Source organism: Rhinatrema bivittatum, chromosome 10, assembly GCF_901001135.1.
Source record: "Rhinatrema bivittatum chromosome 10, aRhiBiv1.1, whole genome shotgun sequence".
Classification (NCBI taxonomy): Eukaryota; Metazoa; Chordata; class Amphibia; order Gymnophiona; family Rhinatrematidae; genus Rhinatrema; species Rhinatrema bivittatum.
In genome coordinates, this window is record NC_042624.1 from 99,910,272 (window position 1) to 99,928,971 (window position 18,700).

An 18,700-nucleotide genomic window follows, 5' to 3' on the forward strand; every position below is an offset into this window, starting at 1 on the left:
TTTATTAATGACCTGGAAATGGAAACAACAAGTGAGGCAATCAAATTTGCCAATGACACAAAATTATTCAAAGTTGTTGAATCTCAAGAGGATTGTGAGAAACTGCAAAAGGACATTACAAAACTGGGAGACTGGGCATGCAAATGGCAAATGAAATTTAATGTGGACAAGTGCAAAGTAATGCACTAGGGAAGAGTAGCCCAAATTACAGTTATACAATGCAAGGTTTCATATTAGGAGTCATCACTCAGGAAAAGGGTCATTGTTTAAAATACATTGAAATATTTTGCTCAATGTGCAGCAGCAGCCAAAAAAGCAAACAGAATGCTAGGGATTATTAGAAAGGAATGGAGAATAAAACAGAGAATATCATAATGCTTCTGTATTGCTCCATGTTGCAACCTCATCTTTAGTATTGTGTGCAGTGCTGGTCATCACATCTCAAAAAGAATACAGCAGAATTAGAAATGTACAGGGAAGGGTGACCAAAATGATAAAGGGGATGGAACAAATCTACTATGAAGAAAGGCTAAAGAGGTTAGGACTCTTCAGCTTGAAGAAGAGATGGCTGAGGGGAGAGATATGATAGAGGTCTATAAACTAATGAGTGGAATGGATGGAGTAAGCTTTAATCAGTTGTTTACTCTTTTGAAAAGTACAAAGGCCAGGGGACACACAGTGAAGTTACCGGGTAATACATTTAAAACTAATAAAAGAAAATATTTTTTTTTACTCAATGAGTAAGTAAGCTCTGAAATTCGTTGCCAGAGGATGTGGTGAAAGCTATTAGTGTAGCTGCATTTAAAAAAGGTTTGGACATGTTTTGGGAGGAAAAGTCCATGAATCATTAAGGCAGAGTTGCAGAAATCCACTGTTTATCCCTGGGATAAGCAGCTTGGAATCTCTCTACCCCTTGGGATCCTGCCAGGTACTGGTGACCTGGATTGGCCACTGTTGGAAACCGGATACTGGGTTTGATGGACCTTTGCTCTGACCCAGTATGGCAAATCTTATGTTCTTAGGTTCTTATGTTCCTATTTCCTCAAGGGTAGAGGGAGGTTGGAAATCCCCTGCTAAGCATTACATTCACTTTGGGCCAGTTAGCTTGGGGGATTTCTGTCCGTTCTGTGCCTGTTAGCTATTTAACATCTGAATCTAGATTGGGAAATGGTGTGGAGACTGAGCATACCAATTACTTACTAAGCATGTGGTAAATCCTCATTTACATATTACAGTCCTTCATTTGCATGCTCACCCTTGCATCTTCTAGGACCATTTTACGCTCCATGTTAAGTCCTTCATGCATACTGTTCACATGCCTGCCTTAATGTGCATGCTAAAATTTATTGCAAAGGCTCCTCTGTAGTGAATTAATTTTCCATATATCAAGTCAGTAGAAAACAGTGAAGCCTATCAGGCAAAAATGGTGACAATAATGTAACTATGTATCGTGCACTTACTGTTCACTTGCAACAGATGAATTCCTGGACATGGTCTTTGGTGATAAGTCATAGTCACTATCTGATCGGTAAAGGAATGATTCCCTCCGCTGGTTGTGGCTTGCAAAGTTGTTGTGCAGCACAAGTCCTGAACCAGGGCTGGCTTGGGGATCCAATGGACTACGACCTGGTGACGGGCCATTTTCCACATCAAAGCTGTAGTAGAAAAATGAAAAAAGATAAAAAGAAAAAAGATTAGCAAGCATAATTATTTGAACATTTTATTACTAATGAATGTTTTGAAAACATATAACATGATACTGAAATGCTAACTACTATCGCAGGTAAAAAAAAAACAAAACCCATTTGCTATATTTACAAATTATATTAACAGATTTGTGAATTCCACGGTTTAGTCCACCTCATTTTTTCTCAAGCTAACATTGTAACAAAGGACAACGGAAGGTTCCGTGAATAAACAGAAAGCTTGATGCCCTTTCGGCTCTTAAAAGTGGTAACCAGTTGAAATCCAATCCAGGCTGGCTGTGAAAGACGTCTGTTTCCACTGGATACTCCATGCAGTAATCTATAGGAAATAAAATCCAGTTTACAAGGGACTGATTCCCTATCGCGCCCCCCCCCGCCTCAGGCCCATTTCTATCTTTTGTTCTAGGTTGTACGAATTATCCAGTTCTCTCTAAAGCGTTTTTAAGCTTAGTTTATGTTTAATGTAAACAGATGTGATATTCCCAATGAATGTCGGTATATAAAACCGTCAAATACATAAATAAATAAATAAAATAAAATAAATATCCTAAAAGCTGATTTATGTATTGTATTAGCGGTTAACTTAAACAGAGGTCAAGACCTAAAAAAACAAAAAAAAAAAACAAACCCCACCTACAAAAGTGACAAAAAATCTATAACTAAATCAGTGGTTTTGATTTCATTTCATTAATTACTTTTTTTTTCACCCATCCTCTTGTATAAAGCACAAACTAATTAATAAAACACACCGGGGCATTGCTAACCAGGAGCACATACAGGGTTCGTGTCCAAACCTGTTGGTCGGTGCCCCAATTCTCAAACAGCTTTTCTGTTTACTTCTCCAGCCCCTTCCCTCCAGGCAGCCTGCAGAGGAAGGGAAGAGAAGGGCTGGAGACGGGAGCAGAGCAAATGTTTACTCCTCTGCAGAAGTGGGAGGGGCCAGACTGGAACATTGCAGGCAGCATGTGGGACAAAGCAGGAGTGGGGGGGAGGGGGGCTGGGTGGAGAATATGTTTTCTGTTCGGCTGTGTCCTGTCATCCAAGTCTCTTTCCCTCTCAACCTGTCCCCTTGTTTCAAAAGGAGGGAAGGGGGCAGGCCCAGATACAGACACAGCCACAGCCTGGCAGAGGAGGAAGGAGGTATCCAAAAGCACAATCCGGGAGGTGTAACTGATTGATGATGAGGGGGAGGCAGTAAATTTTGAGACTGGGTAAGGCCTGGAGGGCAAGATATTGCGGATGAATCCTGAGGGGAGCATGAGAAGGGGAGGAGACCACAGTATATCCTCCCCCAGTTCTCTGAAATTGGTAATGCAAACTTGGGCTCTCTGAGATGATGACTGAGAACCAGGGTATACGCCGGGGGTGCATGAGAATCATGTGGGAAGAGGGGATGTGTGTGGGAGAGTGCAAAGGCCCAACACATGGGGAGGAGGTGCAGAAGAGATGGTGGCAACGGTGTAGAAGAGATAGCTGGAGGGAAAGGGTCTGTGTGAAATAAAGCCAGAGATGGTGATGGGGGTAAAGAGGACCAGAGATGATAGTGGGGTGGAGGTGGGGCAGAGGTGGTGATGGTGGATGAGGAGAGCCAGAGTATAGTGGGGATAGGGATATGGGGAGGTGAGAGGGAGTCAGAGATGTGATGGAATGGGGAGAGATGAGACAGAACCTGAGGCGTGATGGAGGTGGAGGAAGTGTGGCAGAATGGGAAGATGGGGGTGGGGGTGATGAGTGAGAGAGCCATGTATGATAAAGAGCCAGAGAGGATACTGGAGGGAGTAGAAGAGAAGAGTCTACACAGGTATGACTGGGGGTGGGAGTGAATCAGAGAGAGAGTGAAGCGGAGACGTATGAGAGGGAATAATTGGGGGTTAGGATGGCAGACTGGGATGACAAATTGGAGGGGATGGGAGAATGTGAGATGAGGTGAGTAAAATGAAATGGGGATGATGGGGAATACTGAGAGGGGGGAGAAGGGATCCAGATACCAGGAGATTGATTGGGGGGGGGGGGGAACAAGCCCATGATGGAGGGTGAGAGATGAAAGAAAGAAATGAGAGAGGAGGAGGAGGGATGAGATCCAGGTGTGACAGAGAAAGGAAAGTAATATTGATATGAGGGAGAGATTTATAAACAGAGCATCTCATCCTCATCTGTCTTCTCCAACTCCTTTTCCGGACTCTGCTTCCCAGTTTAGTATTTTTGTTTCTCCTGTCTTCATCACTTCCTTCCCTCCCTTGACATCTACCTTTCCCTTTCATCTAGTCAAGGAAGCGGAGGAAGTGTTGAAGACTGGAGGGAGAAAAATTGTAAAATGGGAAGGAAAGCCTGGAAAAGGAGTTAGAGAAGAGATGAAGAAACGAGGAAAAAGAGGGAGACATCAATGGCAAAAGAAAGGCCACCCAGATATCAAAGAGAAAAACATTTTATTTTCGATCTAGTGACTGGAATACGTAATGCTGTGATCTATTATGCTTCCTACAGCAAACTGGATTCTTCACAAGCTGTGATGGCTTTTAGTGGATAAATGTAATTATTATCCAAAAATATTATGCATGAGCTTTCAAGACCACATAAGTCCCTTCTTCAGATGTGAATAATGTCTCTGATGTGACATCTGAAGAAGATACCTCCGTGGTTTCAAAAGCTCATGTACAATATTTTTAGATAATTTGTAAAAGGTTTCAGAATCTGCCTAGAGAGTCCCATGACTGCAATTATGCTTGTCGTGTTAGTTCACTTGGATATGTGGAATTGAGGGTCAACACATTGCAGGTGACAGGTTGTTAGCTCAATGAAAGGAATCTGTGACGAGCTTTCAAGAGTTATCCTTTCTTTATCAAGTCAGAGAAGAATCAGCACAGTAACACTGACTGTACAGAGTCATTTAAGTCTTGATATGCAGGCAGCCAAAGATGTAGATGACTCTATACAATTTAAACCCAATGCAACTGTGCTGGTTCTTCAGACCTGATGAAAAGAGATAAGCTCTAGAAAGCTCCTCATAGATATATTAATTTAATTCAATAAAAGGTATTACCTACAACTTGTTTGCTGACCTTCAATTCCACATGAATGGAATATGATTTTTAGTGTTATTGTATTCTCTATGTAAAATGTATTTATTTTTTCATATGGAGCAAGATGAAAGAGGATTAAATAATTTTATGAAAACAAGTTACTGGAACAGAAGGGTGAGAACCCTTTGATAAGAAACTGCCAGCGTACTACGGATCAATCAATATGGAGAATCCCCTTGCCTCTTCCAGTGTGGTAGGTGCCAATTTGTTAAATTGTCTCTAAAAGGCAATTGGGAATTCAATAACACTAGTATCCTGTGTTTTCACAGGATCATGCTCTCTAACTTTTCCATCTCTACAAGACCTCTACTGCTTAAAATACTTGACTCCCTTAGCATTGGTGTTCAACTAACTAAAGAACATTGCTATCATACTTGATATCATACAGTGACAATTTGACCCAGTTTAAGGTCAAGGGAACCCCTCACCTATGATGTGAAAAGCCAGGCCTTCAATTTAAGTCTAAAAGACCAATGACCACTTATCTGCCTAAGATAAATAGGCAACTTGTTCCAGAGGTTGTACTCAGCCAGAGAGAAAGATTGATTCCTTGTCATACCAAATCAAGTATCTCTTGGAAAAGGGATTTGAAGCTATTACCCAGCCTGTGAACACAAAGTATGAGAAGGCATAGAATTCTGGTTTCTAGATCTCAGATAAGCTGGTCCTCAATTACCCCTAGCCAGCTGAGTTTTTCAGGATATCCACAATGAATATGCATAAAATAAATTTGCACGCAGTAGAGGCAATGCCTACAAATCTATTTTATACAGATTCATTGTGGATATTCTGAATAATAATAATAATAATAATAATAAAAAAAACAGATTGGCTTGGGGATACTCAAGACCAGGTTGAGAATCACTGAACTAGATAGTTCATCAAAAATGATCACATTTGGGTATTTAATATAATAATTATGATGGAATATACATCTGGCATTAATTCCATGACAATCTAGTGTGCTTACGCATCCTCACGTCTACGCACTGCATTCTTTCTAAACAGAAATACCTAAACAATGCACGAGGATTACCGAACAAGATCAGCATTCTGCAGAGCATAAAAGATACCTTCATGAGCACAGCGCTACACAAGCTGCACTGCAGATGCGATATGACACTGCGGCTGGGGTCCAAAATGTTGGACCACATTGTAAGCAAGCCCACATTATATCATTTATATATTTTTGTTGTAATAGATAAGAAAGTTGTACTAATCTTATACCGCACAATTTTTAGGATCCTGAAAATAAAGATTTAATGTAAATAAAGGTTTTATTCCTAAGAACAACAATGCCAAGAACAAAAGACCTGCACGCTATCATTATCACTTTAAAAAAATCATGAAATAACAAGATACGTATTTTAACACTGAAAAAAATTAGGAGCCAACTTTTGACCGTGTTAAAAATGATTCTGCATGTATAAGATTTGGAGATGAAATACAAAGATGAATGTACTGTATTTTCTCCAGCAGCACTGCATTAACGTCTACCACAGCGGAAGGTTCCACTGTAATATACTTCCCAGTTCAAAGAGCAAACTGCACAATCGTTTCAATCTCTCATCAGCTAATATTACATCTCTTCTTATCGCTTTGCAGTGAGCCATGTTGTTACTCTAAAGCTTGTATCCAGCAGAAGGGGAATATACATGTAAAGTCATCAATTGCCCTGTAAATAGTAGTAAGGGTTGGCACATCAGAAGCAGAATTTGCTTGTTCTAAAGCAACAGACCTTTCTGTAACCTAATTTTTGAATGCATTCCATTAACGCACTGAAATGCCATGCGTTTACATTAAAGAATAGTTACAAGGCAGGTCTGCCGGGGGAAATGTTAAAATGTCATGTATTTTTCATCGTACAGGATTAAGCACATTTTCTATAATGAGGTATTCATATGCTGACAGCTGTGCAACTGCAGAAGACTAGAAACAATGGGGACACAGGGTGTTTCTCCTGGTACATGTAAAGCTAAAGCATGCCACCACCCTCACTGTGCTGTGAATTATCTTGCCTATTTCTGTGGGAATCCTTTGAGTAATCTATGGGTGGCTCCATGAGATGTTGGCAAGCTTCCTGTGGGCACCCACACACTACCCATGGGAATTTGCCTCTTTTTAACAGTCGCACATTATAAACAACTTTTATGTGGGAGGAAAGATTTATTTATTTATTTATTTCAATATGCAGCCCTTTACATAGAAACATAGAAACATAGAAATGACGGCAGAAGAAGACCAAACGGCCCATCCAGTCTGCCCAGCAAGCTTCACACATTTTTTCTCTCATACTTATCTGTTTCTTTTAGCTCTTGGTTCTATTTCCCTTCCTCCCCCACCATTAATGTAGAGAGCAGTGATGGAGCTGCATCCAAGTGAAATATCAAGCTTGATTAGTTAGGGGGTAGTAGGGGTACTAAAGTAACCGCCGCAATAAGCAAGCTACACCCATGCTTATTTGTTTTAACCCAGACTATGTTATACAGCCCTTATTGGTTGTTTTTCTTCTCCCCTGCCGTTGAAGCAGAGAGCTATGCTGGATATGCATCTAAAGTGAAGTATCAGGCACATTTGGTTTGGGGTAGTAACCGCCGTAACAAGCCAGCTACTCCCCGCTTTGTGAGTGTGAATCCTTTTTTCTTCTCCCCTGCCGTTGAAGCTATGCTGGGTATGCGTGAAGTATCAGTTTTTCTTCTCCCCTGCCGTTGGAGCAGAGAGCTATGCTGGATGTGCATCGAAAGTGAAGTATCAGGCACATTTGGTTTGGGGTAGTAACCGCCGTAACAAGCCAGCTACTCCCAGCTTTGTGAGTGCAAATCCTTTTTTCCACATTTCCTCTTGCTGTTGAAGCTTAGAGTGATGTTGGAGTCACAGTAACCATGTGTATGTTTATTGAATAAGGGTATTGTGTCCAGGCAGTAGCCATCATTCTGGCGAGTCACCCACTCTTCATTGGCGGCCTCTTGACTTTATGGATCCACAGTGTTTATCCCACGCACCTTTGAAGTCCTTCACAGTTCTGGTCTTCACCACTTCCTCCGGAAGGGCATTCCAGGCATCCACCACCCTCTCCGTGAAGAAATACTTCCTGACATTGGTTCTGAATCTTCCTCCCTGGAGCTTCAAATCGTGACCCCTGGTTCTGCTGATTTTTTTCTTATGGTAAAGGTTTGTCGTTGCCTTTGGATCATTAAAACCTTTCAAGTATCTGAAAGTCTGTATCATATCTCCTCTGCTCCTCCTTTCCTCCAGGGTGTACATATTTAGATTCTTCAATCTCTCCTCGTACGTCATCCGATGAAGATCCTCCACCTTCCTGGTCGCCCTTCTCTGTACCGCTTCCATCTTGTCTTTGTCTTTTTGTAGATACGGTCTCCAGAACTGAACACAGTACTCCAGGTGAGGCCTCACCAAGGACCTGTACAAGGGAATAATCACTTCCCTTTTCTTACTTGATATTCCTCTCTCTATGCAGCCCAGCATTCTTCTGGCTTTTGCTATCGCCTTGTCGCATTGTTTCGCAGACTTCATATCATTAGACACTATCACCCCAAGGTCCCTCTCCTGCTCCGTGCACATCAGCCTTTCCCCCCCCATTGAATACAGTTCATTCGGATTTCCACTCCCCATATGCATGACTTTGCACTTCTTGGCATTGAATCTCAGCTGCCATATCTTCGACCACTCTTCCAGTTTCCTTAGATCCCGTCTCATTCTCTCCACTCCTTCCGGCGTGTCCACTCTGTTGCAGATCTTAGTGTCATCCGCAAAAAGACAAACCTTACCTTCTATCCCGTCCGCAATGTCGCTCACAAAGATATTGAACAGGACCGGTCCCAATACCGATCCTTGCGGTACACCACTTAAAACCGCTCTCTCTTCAGAGAAGGTTCCATTTACCATCACACATTGTCTTCTGTCCGTCAACCAATTTGCAATCCAGGTCACCACCTCGGCACTCACTCCCAAGCTTCTCGTTTTATTGACCAGTCTCCTGTGCGGAACCGTATCAAAAGCTTTGCTGAAATCCAAGTATATGATATCGAGTGCTCTTCCTCGATCCAATTCCTTGGTTACCCAGTCAAAAAAGTCAATCAGATTTGTTTGACAGGATCTTCCCCTGGTGAATCCATGTTGCCTCTGGTCCATCAATTCTCCAGACTGTAGATAGTTCACTATTCTCTCTTTCAGCAGTGACTCCATTACTTTTCCCACCACCGAAGTGAGGCTAACCGGTCTGTAGTTGCCAGCCTCCTCCCTGTTCCCACTCTTGTGAAGCGGGACCACCACCGCTCTTCTCCAATCACTCGGCACCACTCCCGTTTCAAGGGATCTATTGAACAGGTCACACAGCGGACCCGCCAGAACATCTCTGAGCTCCCTCAATATCCTTGGATGAAACCCATCAGGCCCCATGGCTTTGTCCACTTTAAGGTTCTTTAGCTCTTCCCACACATTTTCTACTGTAAAAGGATTTTCATCTATTCCATTTCCTTCCAGTTTCTTGTTGTGTAGAGATGGTCCTTCTCCAGGGTCTTCTTTAGTGAACACAGAGCTGAAGTATTCGTTTAATATTTCTGCCATTTCTTCGTCTCTCTCCACACATTGATCATTATCACCTTTCAATTTCACTATACCACTTTGGACCTTTCTCTTTTCGCTGATGTATCTGAAAAATGTTTTGTCACCATTTTTTATCTCCTTCTTCTGAAACCACCCAGGGTGGGTTACAATAAAACATAAATATTCCAATACACATCTCTAGAGCAAGAGAGTCATGGTACGAGGCTGGGAAGAAGTAGTTTCAGGATTGTGGTTTTTTTTCATGGAAATAGTGGCAAATGCACGAAAAGTCTCCCATTGGAAGCGGCAGAGACAAAAATGGTGTCACATTGGAAAACAGACAAAATAAACCACACTGGATCCTTAGCGGTGAGGAAGCCACTCGGTGATGTCAGTGGCATTGCAGTAGATAGGGAAAACTGGCAGCAGAGATGGTAAGTTTGATACCAGTGTGCGGGCGCACATGTATGCATGCACGCATGCCAGCTCGCACCAAAGGACGCGGCCATTTTATAACATATTTGCATATATGCGCCCATGGTATAAAGCAGGTTGTATGCGCGGGCATATGCATACTATTTTATATGGACATGGGCATGTGTGCACGAATGCCGTCTCTATCGCGTAAGTGGGGGGGGGATTTTAGTAGACATACATGCCGACGCAATTACCAGCTTCCTCAGTTCTTTTCCAGTTTGCCCAGGAAAAGGATAGGACTTCCCAAACCCTCTAGTTAATTAGCCTCCCTTTTACCCTGTTAGCCCCTACCCTTAAAACCCCACTGACTAGCCTAGTTTTTTTAGTTTTAGGTCTTACACGCCATCCATAGCAGAAGTAAAGTTACGTGGTAGGGGACTCAACGTAGGCGCTTGTGTGTGTAAGTATTTACACGCTGGTTTCATTCATAACTGCTCCTCATATCCCAACACCAAACCCCTAAACCCTATATTGCTAATGATCCTGCATTCAATGCCATCTCCACTCAACCATTTGTTAGAAACCTCGAGGTCCTCATTGACCAGCAACTGAACCTAAAGAAATACATCAGTACAATCCTCAAGGAGGGATTCTTCAAGCTCAATGTCCTGAAAAAACTTAAACCCTTACTCCACACCCAAGACTTCCGCATTGTCATCCAGGCCACCTTCTCTTCTAAAATGGATTACTGCAACTCCCTCCTCTTAGGGCTCTCCTATTCCACCAAAAAGCCGCTTCAAATGCTCAGGAATGCAGTAGCAAGGACCATCACAAATGCCTCTAAATCAGCCCACATCACTCCTATCCTTAAAGACCTCCATTGGCTCCCTATCCCCTCATGCATCATCTATAAAACCCTCACCATCATTCATAAATCCATACACAGACACAACTCTAATTGGCTTGACGAACCTCTCTGCCTCACATGCTCTAACTGCCCCACCAGAGCAAACAAAGTAACCCTCCATGTGCCATCACTCAAAAAGGCACACCTTTCCTCCACAAGGGACCGCGCCATCTCCATTGCTGGTCCCACGCGATGAATCTCACTACCCACAAATCTCCGACTTGAACCTTGTACTATCAAATTCAAAAAGAAATTAAAGACATGACTCTTTAAGCAAGCTTACCCAGAGTAGATCCTCCCCCCATTAACTTCATGCTGTATCTCCATTTTGACCTGTACCATTGTATATAGTTTGTGTTATCGCTGCTTGTTAGTTTTATTATATTATTTGTTGCTCTGTTTTTGCTTCCACTCGGCCTTCTTCTCCTTTGTCCCTTCCCCAGCTCCTGTTCTATGTATTTTCCACCTTTAGTTCGGATGTAAACCGGTTTGATGTAACCACGAATGCCGGTATAGAAAAGTAGCAAATAAATAAATAAATAAACAATCCTGGAATGTCCCTGCCCCGCCCAGACCACGCCCACACCCCTTTTCTTTTGGAAAACAATTTTTGAGCGTGTTCTGGGAGATATGCATGCACGCAGGCACCTTTTAAAATCCACATGATGCACGCCAGCCTGACTTCTGTGCATATCCTCTGGCTTTGGCACGTGCCGGGCTTTTAAAATTCACCCCATGGTGTGCATCACACTGTGGAAGGAAGTGTTGCTAATAGTGCAAACTCTGAGGGGGTTTCTGTTTTCACACTCACTAATTAAAGCAATTATCCTCTTGGTGGGGGGTGGTCCTGAGTAAAGTGGGCGAGTACTTCAGGCTAAAGAGCCAGGAGGGTCTTCACTAGCTGCAGATGGATTGGGCGAACTGGTAGAGTACTTTGGTAAAACTGGTAATTTCATTGCCATACGCATGTTATAAAAATCCCCCAATTTATGTATGCAAAAGCCAACTTACGGGGGAGTAAATGCATCTAAGTGACGTGAGTAAAATATATTTGCATATCCCCTTAAAATTCAAAGTACAACTACAGAGCGATATCATTTGCGCACACTCAGCCAACTAAATTCTGTCTTACCCAGCTAAGTAGAGCCTTTGCCATTACTTTGATGGACAAATTTGAACTCATCCAGATAAACAAAACAGTGCTATGTTTTTCACACTTATCTGGTGATCTTACACACCCGGGATAAACGGAGAAGTGCTAATCTATATTTATTTATTTATTTAACATTTTTCTATACCGACCTTCAAGGTTGAATACCATATCAGGTCGGTTTACATCGAACAGGGGTAGATCAGTATAACGTAACATAACATAAGGAGCAAATTTTGTGGTAAGAGACAAGAGCAGAGAAGCAAAAAAGTTACATAATAACAAGGACCTTGAACTTGGAAGCTGGTTCAGCTGGAAAAAGAGAAGCCTTAAGAAGGTATTAAATTAAGTACATTGTGATATGTCCAAACTAGTAAATGAGGTGAATATTGGCGGGGCGAAGTTCCATATTCAAAAGCTGAGTAGTTATCTAGTGAAAGTTTGATGGATCAGGGAAGGCTTGTAAGAAGAGCCAAGTTTTGAGTTTTTTTTTAAATGTAGTTAGGCACGGTTCCATTCTGAGTTCTGAGGGGAGGTTGTTCCAGATGGATGGACCTGCTGTAGAAAAAGCTCGGTCCCTGGTAGAGATGAGTCGTGTGGCTTTAGATGGCGGGGCTTGTAGAGTTCCTTTGTAGGTTTCCCTCATTGGTCTGTTGGAAGTGTGGAGTTTGAGTGGGAATTCGAGGTCGAGATGGAGGAGGTTATGAATTGATTTGTGGATTAGAGTTAGCGATTTGTGTAGAGCCCTGTAACTGACTGGTAACCAGTGTAGATTACGGAGGATGGGCGTAATATGGTCTCTCTGGTTGGTGCTTGTCAAAATTCTTGCTGCAGCGTTCTGTATCATCTGTAAGGGCTTGGTTGTAGAGCTTGGTACAAGCAGCGCTTTTGAGACTTATCCAGGTTAAGAGCCGCTACGTCTCTGGATACAAACATGTGCTCCTCGTGGTTTTACATACTCGAGCAAGTGTGCGTGATTGCGTACTTGCATGTTATCACCTGCACGTGTTTGCATACAGGTTATAAAATACGGTAGTAAGTTCCTGTACGCCCATAGGCATGTGTATGTGCGTGCAGGGGGCAAACTTGAAAGTTTATCCTCCCTGCGCATTTTATGTTGGCCCCGGCTCAGAATGCCCCCAGGCTGAGCCGCAAAGATTCGCATGCAAAGATAAGCCAGGCTTATCTTTGCATGCTAATTTTTCCCACACATAACCTTTTGAAAATTCACCTGATTATTTTTAGTTTCCAAATGGGCCTGATTTGTGCTATTTATTTGAGATTCTACTATACAGGTTTTTTGCAACTTTTTGGACCAATATTCTATCCTCTCTCTATGAATCCTTTTAAGTTCTCATTTTAAGTTACAGCAAGTAATGAGACATTAAACCTTGCACAGAAATAGGAAATGTATGTCAGAAAATAGAAAGCTTTAATTCACTAATAATGTAATACATGCAATTTTAATTTGGGCATTTTTCTACATTACTTACTGTATAAGAATAAGAATAATTCCAAAGTAGTCTTTGCAAACTATATTCTCCTAGAATCAAGGCAACCGATTATGCTTATGAACACATAAATAAGAATAAAACTTGGACTCCTGCACTTTTATTCAAGATTAGATTACTTTCATTCATCATATTCTCCAGCTAGGTCTCTCTGTAGCCATCCACTGCAATGGATAATAGCCATTACTGAAGTCTATAGAAATGTGGGACACAGTGATATGACAATTACTCTCACATTCTCAGTATTTAGGGTCCCATTTATCACACAGCTTTAATGGTCACAGGGCTAATTTTTGCAGGGATGTTCAACGATCATATTTATCAAGTGCTGTTTAAGCCGTACGGATAACCAGGCAAAATAAACGAATGCCATTTAGCAAAGGGATTAAAGCCCATGAAATCCTTTGAATAATTACCACCTTTCTGATCTATGATGTACATTTTCAGCTCCAAATAAGGTTCTCAGAAATTTAAATTAAGGCTCTGGGTCCAATAAAACAGTCAAACATTTTCTATAGGGCCAGAGTTGGTTAGCAGCAGGCAGAATGATGTGGCTACTGGAGCCACGAAGGAGTCAACGTGGTAACCCACCAAAGCTGTGCATCACAGTACCTCTCTAACTGCCACACCAACTCCTAATGGAAGCTTGTGTGAAGATTTGTGAACCATGATTAAGATGGTGATTCACTGGCAGTATACTCCTGAAAAACTGGCTGGCATGATTATATTCCAGGAAGCTTTACATCAGTTTTGGTTGTGTTATAATGTGGTACAGAGAAAAATACTATCATTAGAAACAATGAGAGGCACACGATATCTTACTTAATAAGACCACCAAAATAATGGATTTCTTGGAAACTTTTTGGGCTACATTTAAGTTTTGTGAATCATAAGGGCCAAAACAGTGCAACCCCCGCCCCTCCCCCACCGAAATTCACTTTGCATGCTTTTGCATCGCATTTGTCGAAGTATTTCATTTCCTGCAGCTTCAGCAAGGGAAATAAAATTCACAGAAAACATATGTCAAACAAAAACTTCTGCAAAAGGTGCTGGGGGATGTTTGCACAAACAGGCTGTGTGTAAAAATTGAGAAAAGAGCCCAAAGCAATTTTTTGCACAAGTATCACTATTTATTTGCATGAATATTTTTGTGTGTTAAATTATACCTTCTACTCCTGAGGGCGTGTTGACCAGTTCGCAGGGAGTGCCGACAGCAGAATCTTCATCTGCTGGTGGTAAGTTGGACTTGCTGGGAAAAATGTTGTAGGAGGGTTAAACTATTACTGTCTGTGTATACTGTGCGCTTGTGTAGGTTAGCATTTAATTCTAAGGGGTCAATTAGATGTTGTCCCAAGGAAGCTGGTCGGCATGCAGAACTTACATCAGCTCCTTAGAGCACGTAAGTGAAAAAGACAAAAAAAATTTAGAAAGTTAGGGAGGGTTTAGAGGTTGGGGAGGAGAGGGGAAAAGGTAGGAAGACCAGGTAGGAGTATAGGGAAGTTCCCTCCCAGTTCTCTCCTTTATTGAAGTGGACTGGAACTGGAAAAAAGTGTCGACACGTGTAATTGTAAAAATCCCCCCGTGCGAGGAAGAGTCCTCCCCACCCGCACATCTATGTACGGATATTAAGATCCGGCGTGCATATGCACGCGGAAATCCTATTTTATAACATGTGCGGTTCTGGGTGCACACATATGGACGCCAGAACATTTTTTTTTAAATCTACCCCTTTGTATTTATGTTCTTTAATTAATGATTTTAATATTCAGGCCGAGTTGCTTACACAATGTTTTCGGGAATGGGGCTATCCTTCTCATGTTTTGAAGAAGGCTTACAAATGGGCATTATTTGCCGATTACAATATACTCAGCTGTCATCAACTCCAAATCTCACCTGTGTACTTTGCTTTTTCCCATTTATCACCTGCTATTGTCTCTATTATTTTTAAGCATTGGCATATTTTGTCTTATAACAAAGCATTTTCTGAGAAGCCCCTTATAGCAAATTCTAGGGGTTTGAACATATGGGACTGAATTGTGAGAACTGATGTAATCATACCCCAATAGGTTTCTCAGCCAGGACATTATTGGTGTGTACAGTGTACATTTTGTGACAATTCACTATGTGGATTACAATGGACTTATCCATTATCAGGGGATACTTGTATCCATAAATATCACATAGACTGCATTTCCACCCATGTAGTATATGCGATATGATATCCTTGCAATCTTTTGTATACAGGAAGAACAAAGAAGTCTATTACAATTAGATTAATTGAACATCGCAGCTGTTTGAGGACTGAAAAAGTCAACGCGCCCATGGTCCAGCACTGCACTGATTTTCATCATCTGAAGATTTGTGCTGGACCTTGCTGGATCATGTTCCCCAGTCCTGTGATAATTGGGAACAGATATTGAACCACAGAGAACAGAATTGTATTTTTCGCCTCAACGCTGTATACCCTGTAGGAATGAATGCAAAGAGTGAGCGATTAATTAAGTTTTGTTTATTTATTGTTTACTTTATCAACTTTGAGAAATTATGTTTTTAACCAAGCAGAGTTCCAGCCAATCACAGTGACTTCTGGTTTTTACAGAAAGCATTGGTTATAAGTATTGGTTTCTCACTTGTTTGCCTTAAGCTTTCAGTGCCGGTTAGCACGTGGTGAGCCTATAGCTGGGGTGGCGTTTTTCCCTGATGCAGAAGATAATTTCTTTGAAATACCATTTGTGTTGGAGAAAGACATGCTTCAATTATGTATGAGACCGAGAGGCTTCTAACATCTTAGCACCTTTTCCAGCCTAAGATAAGTATTTGAGCCTTGGTTATTGGCCTTGGAATTGCAAACAAAAAGGTTCTGAAACAATTCTTGCAATTGTTTAACATAGAGTGCCAAGGATTATCTTGAAAGAGCGCAGAAGATTACAGATTATGGCTCTGGATATATGACGGCACTAAAAAACTCTGGTGCGGTTCATTTCACTTTATTGCCAGCTTTTGAGAATGGTCTCTTTTTTTTTTCTATATTTGTCGAAGTGACCTCTCCAAGTATTTGGTCTCTATATGTCTCTCCAGGGACATGTGCCCAGAAGGAATGGGTGAGCACTGCTTAGGAATGCAGAGAGCTGGGTGGCTGGTGGACTTGGTGTCGGTTTTGCTGGCTCAAATTGCTTTTGAGACCCAGAACAGTCTTTCCCTTAAATTATGGCCGGGCCTAATATGGAGTGATCTTCAATTTCTGCAAAATCTCAATTTAAGTAGGGCCTTACCAATCATCCGTTTCCCCACAATTTTGTCTGCTACTCGGTTGCAACTATTTGAAGTTCAATCTGCAATTAAGAAGGGCCCTATGATATGATAATTTGATATTGTAGAAAAGTTTTGAAGTGGCAAAAAGCAGAATATAAAAAGCTAAAAAAATAAAAATAATAATAATTTCCTTAGCTTTACTAAAAAGAAAAAAAAGACTCAGGATTAAAGAAGAATCATCATTAAGGCACTATCATGGCAGCTATGACTGAACTAGATAAAGAAATGCAGATTAAGATGTTTATCCCTTCATTGTTTAGCAATAAAATTTGCATTAAATATGTTCAGTACAAAATCCTATCTAAAAAAAGTACTTTTTTTCAAACGCTGAAATTGTTTCTAGCTGTGAAAAGTTTTAATCACCATGTTTAAATACAAAGGACAAAAGAAGATAAAATTTGACAGATAACTAAATTAATAAGTAAGGTCGCAAAGATAAGGATGCAACAATGGAGCAACGTGTCATTAACAATAATTAAAATGTTACCATCCAGAATGCCACTTAACTTGCCTGGCAGTTTTGTTAGCTTAAAAACTATTCTTTTATTAAAAATGTCTGAATTCCTAATATGATGCGAAACGCGGCAGTGCTAGCAAGATTCCACAACATATCGCCTTGCTTGTTTCCTTGGAAACATCCATATTTAACTTAAAACTTCCTTAGGATGATCTAATAAGCTGCACTAAGGGTTGGTGCATGCGATAGCATGGATTTAGCACAATTCTTTGCTGTGCTGATGTTACTTTAGCGGTAATAAAGGATTTTAGCACAGGAAAATACTGGCAAGTGCAGTAAAATAATATACTTCTATGTAAATCAGGATGCAAAGGCGTTTAGCTTCTAAAATTAGCTATTACTTCATAGGTTAAGTACAATACAATTTCAGCAGTAAATTACTTAGCGGGCGGATTTTCAAAGCCCTGCTCGCGTAAATCCGCCCAGATTTACGCGAGCAGGGCCTTGCGCGCCGGCGCGCCTATTTTCCATAGGCCGCCGGCGCGCGCAGAACCCCGGGACGCGTGTAGGTCCAGGGGTTTTCGGAAGGGGGCGTGTCGGGGGCGTGTCGGGGTGGGGCCGAACGACGTGGAGTTTTGGGGCGGGGCGCGGCATTTCGGGGGCAGGCCCAGGGGCGTGGTTTCGGGCCGGGGCGTTCCGGGGGCGTGGCCGTGCCCTCCGGAACCGCCCCCGGGTCCGGTCTCGGCGCGCCAGCAGCCCGCTGGCGCGCGTGGATTTACGTCTCCCTCCGGGAGGCGTAAATCCATGGATAAAGGTAGGGGGGGATAGGGCTGGGGGGGTGGGTTAGGTAGAGGAAGGGAGGTGAAGGTGAGGGGAGGGCGAAAGAGAGTTCTCCGATTTCGGAGCGGCCTCGGAGGGAACGGAGGCAGGCTGCGCAGCTCGGCGCGTGCCGGCTGCCCAAAATCGGCAGCCTTGCACGCGCTGATCCAGGATTTTAGAAGATACGCGCGGCTACGCTGCGCAAACAAAAGTACGCGATCACGCAGTTTTTCAAAATCTACCCCTAGGTGTTTAGCACAGAATCTTTACTTTAGGGTATGTCTGAATTCAAATTTAGCATTCCTGATTGGCAGGAGAGACAGATATTGCTGCTGTGCTTGCTGTGTGGTGCCTCTGGGAGTCATTGTTCATCATTCCTGTTTTGCTGCAGAAATTGGAGTATCTTGCCATTTTTTTGTGATCTTCATGGACACTCTGCGGCAGAATTACAGGCAAGGCATGAAAGTGAATCGTTTCAGTGGATGAGTCAGCAGACTCAGATAACCCCAGGTCGGGCTTCCAGGAGGACCTGCAGGGTTCATACGTTCTGCCCATGCACCAGACTTCTCGGGGCTCTCAAATGCAGATGTAGTGCGCCAATACCAGCTGAGCTCAAAGTTAACACAGATTCTATGACAGCTTGCTGTACCTGGTCTGGCCACACTCCTGCGTGCACTGCATTTCATGACTTCTGGATCCTTCCAGACCACTGTGGCTGTCGTGGGAGGTATGAGGCAGTCTGCTTACTCATGACACTTTAAGCAGGCGCCATCGG

The 18,700-nt window shown here is 42.3% G+C and overlaps 1 protein-coding gene across 1 annotated transcript in view; it reads right to left on the reverse strand.

The window, feature by feature from the left end:
* PDE4B (phosphodiesterase 4B) overlaps positions 1-18,700 on the reverse strand; it is a 560,125-nt gene that overhangs the window by 139,018 nt on the left and 402,407 nt on the right. The window contains exon 4 of the mRNA XM_029617533.1: positions 1,461-1,655. Coding sequence (XP_029473393.1) covers positions 1,461-1,655 — 195 coding nt within the window. The remainder of the gene's footprint in view (positions 1-1,460; positions 1,656-18,700) is intronic.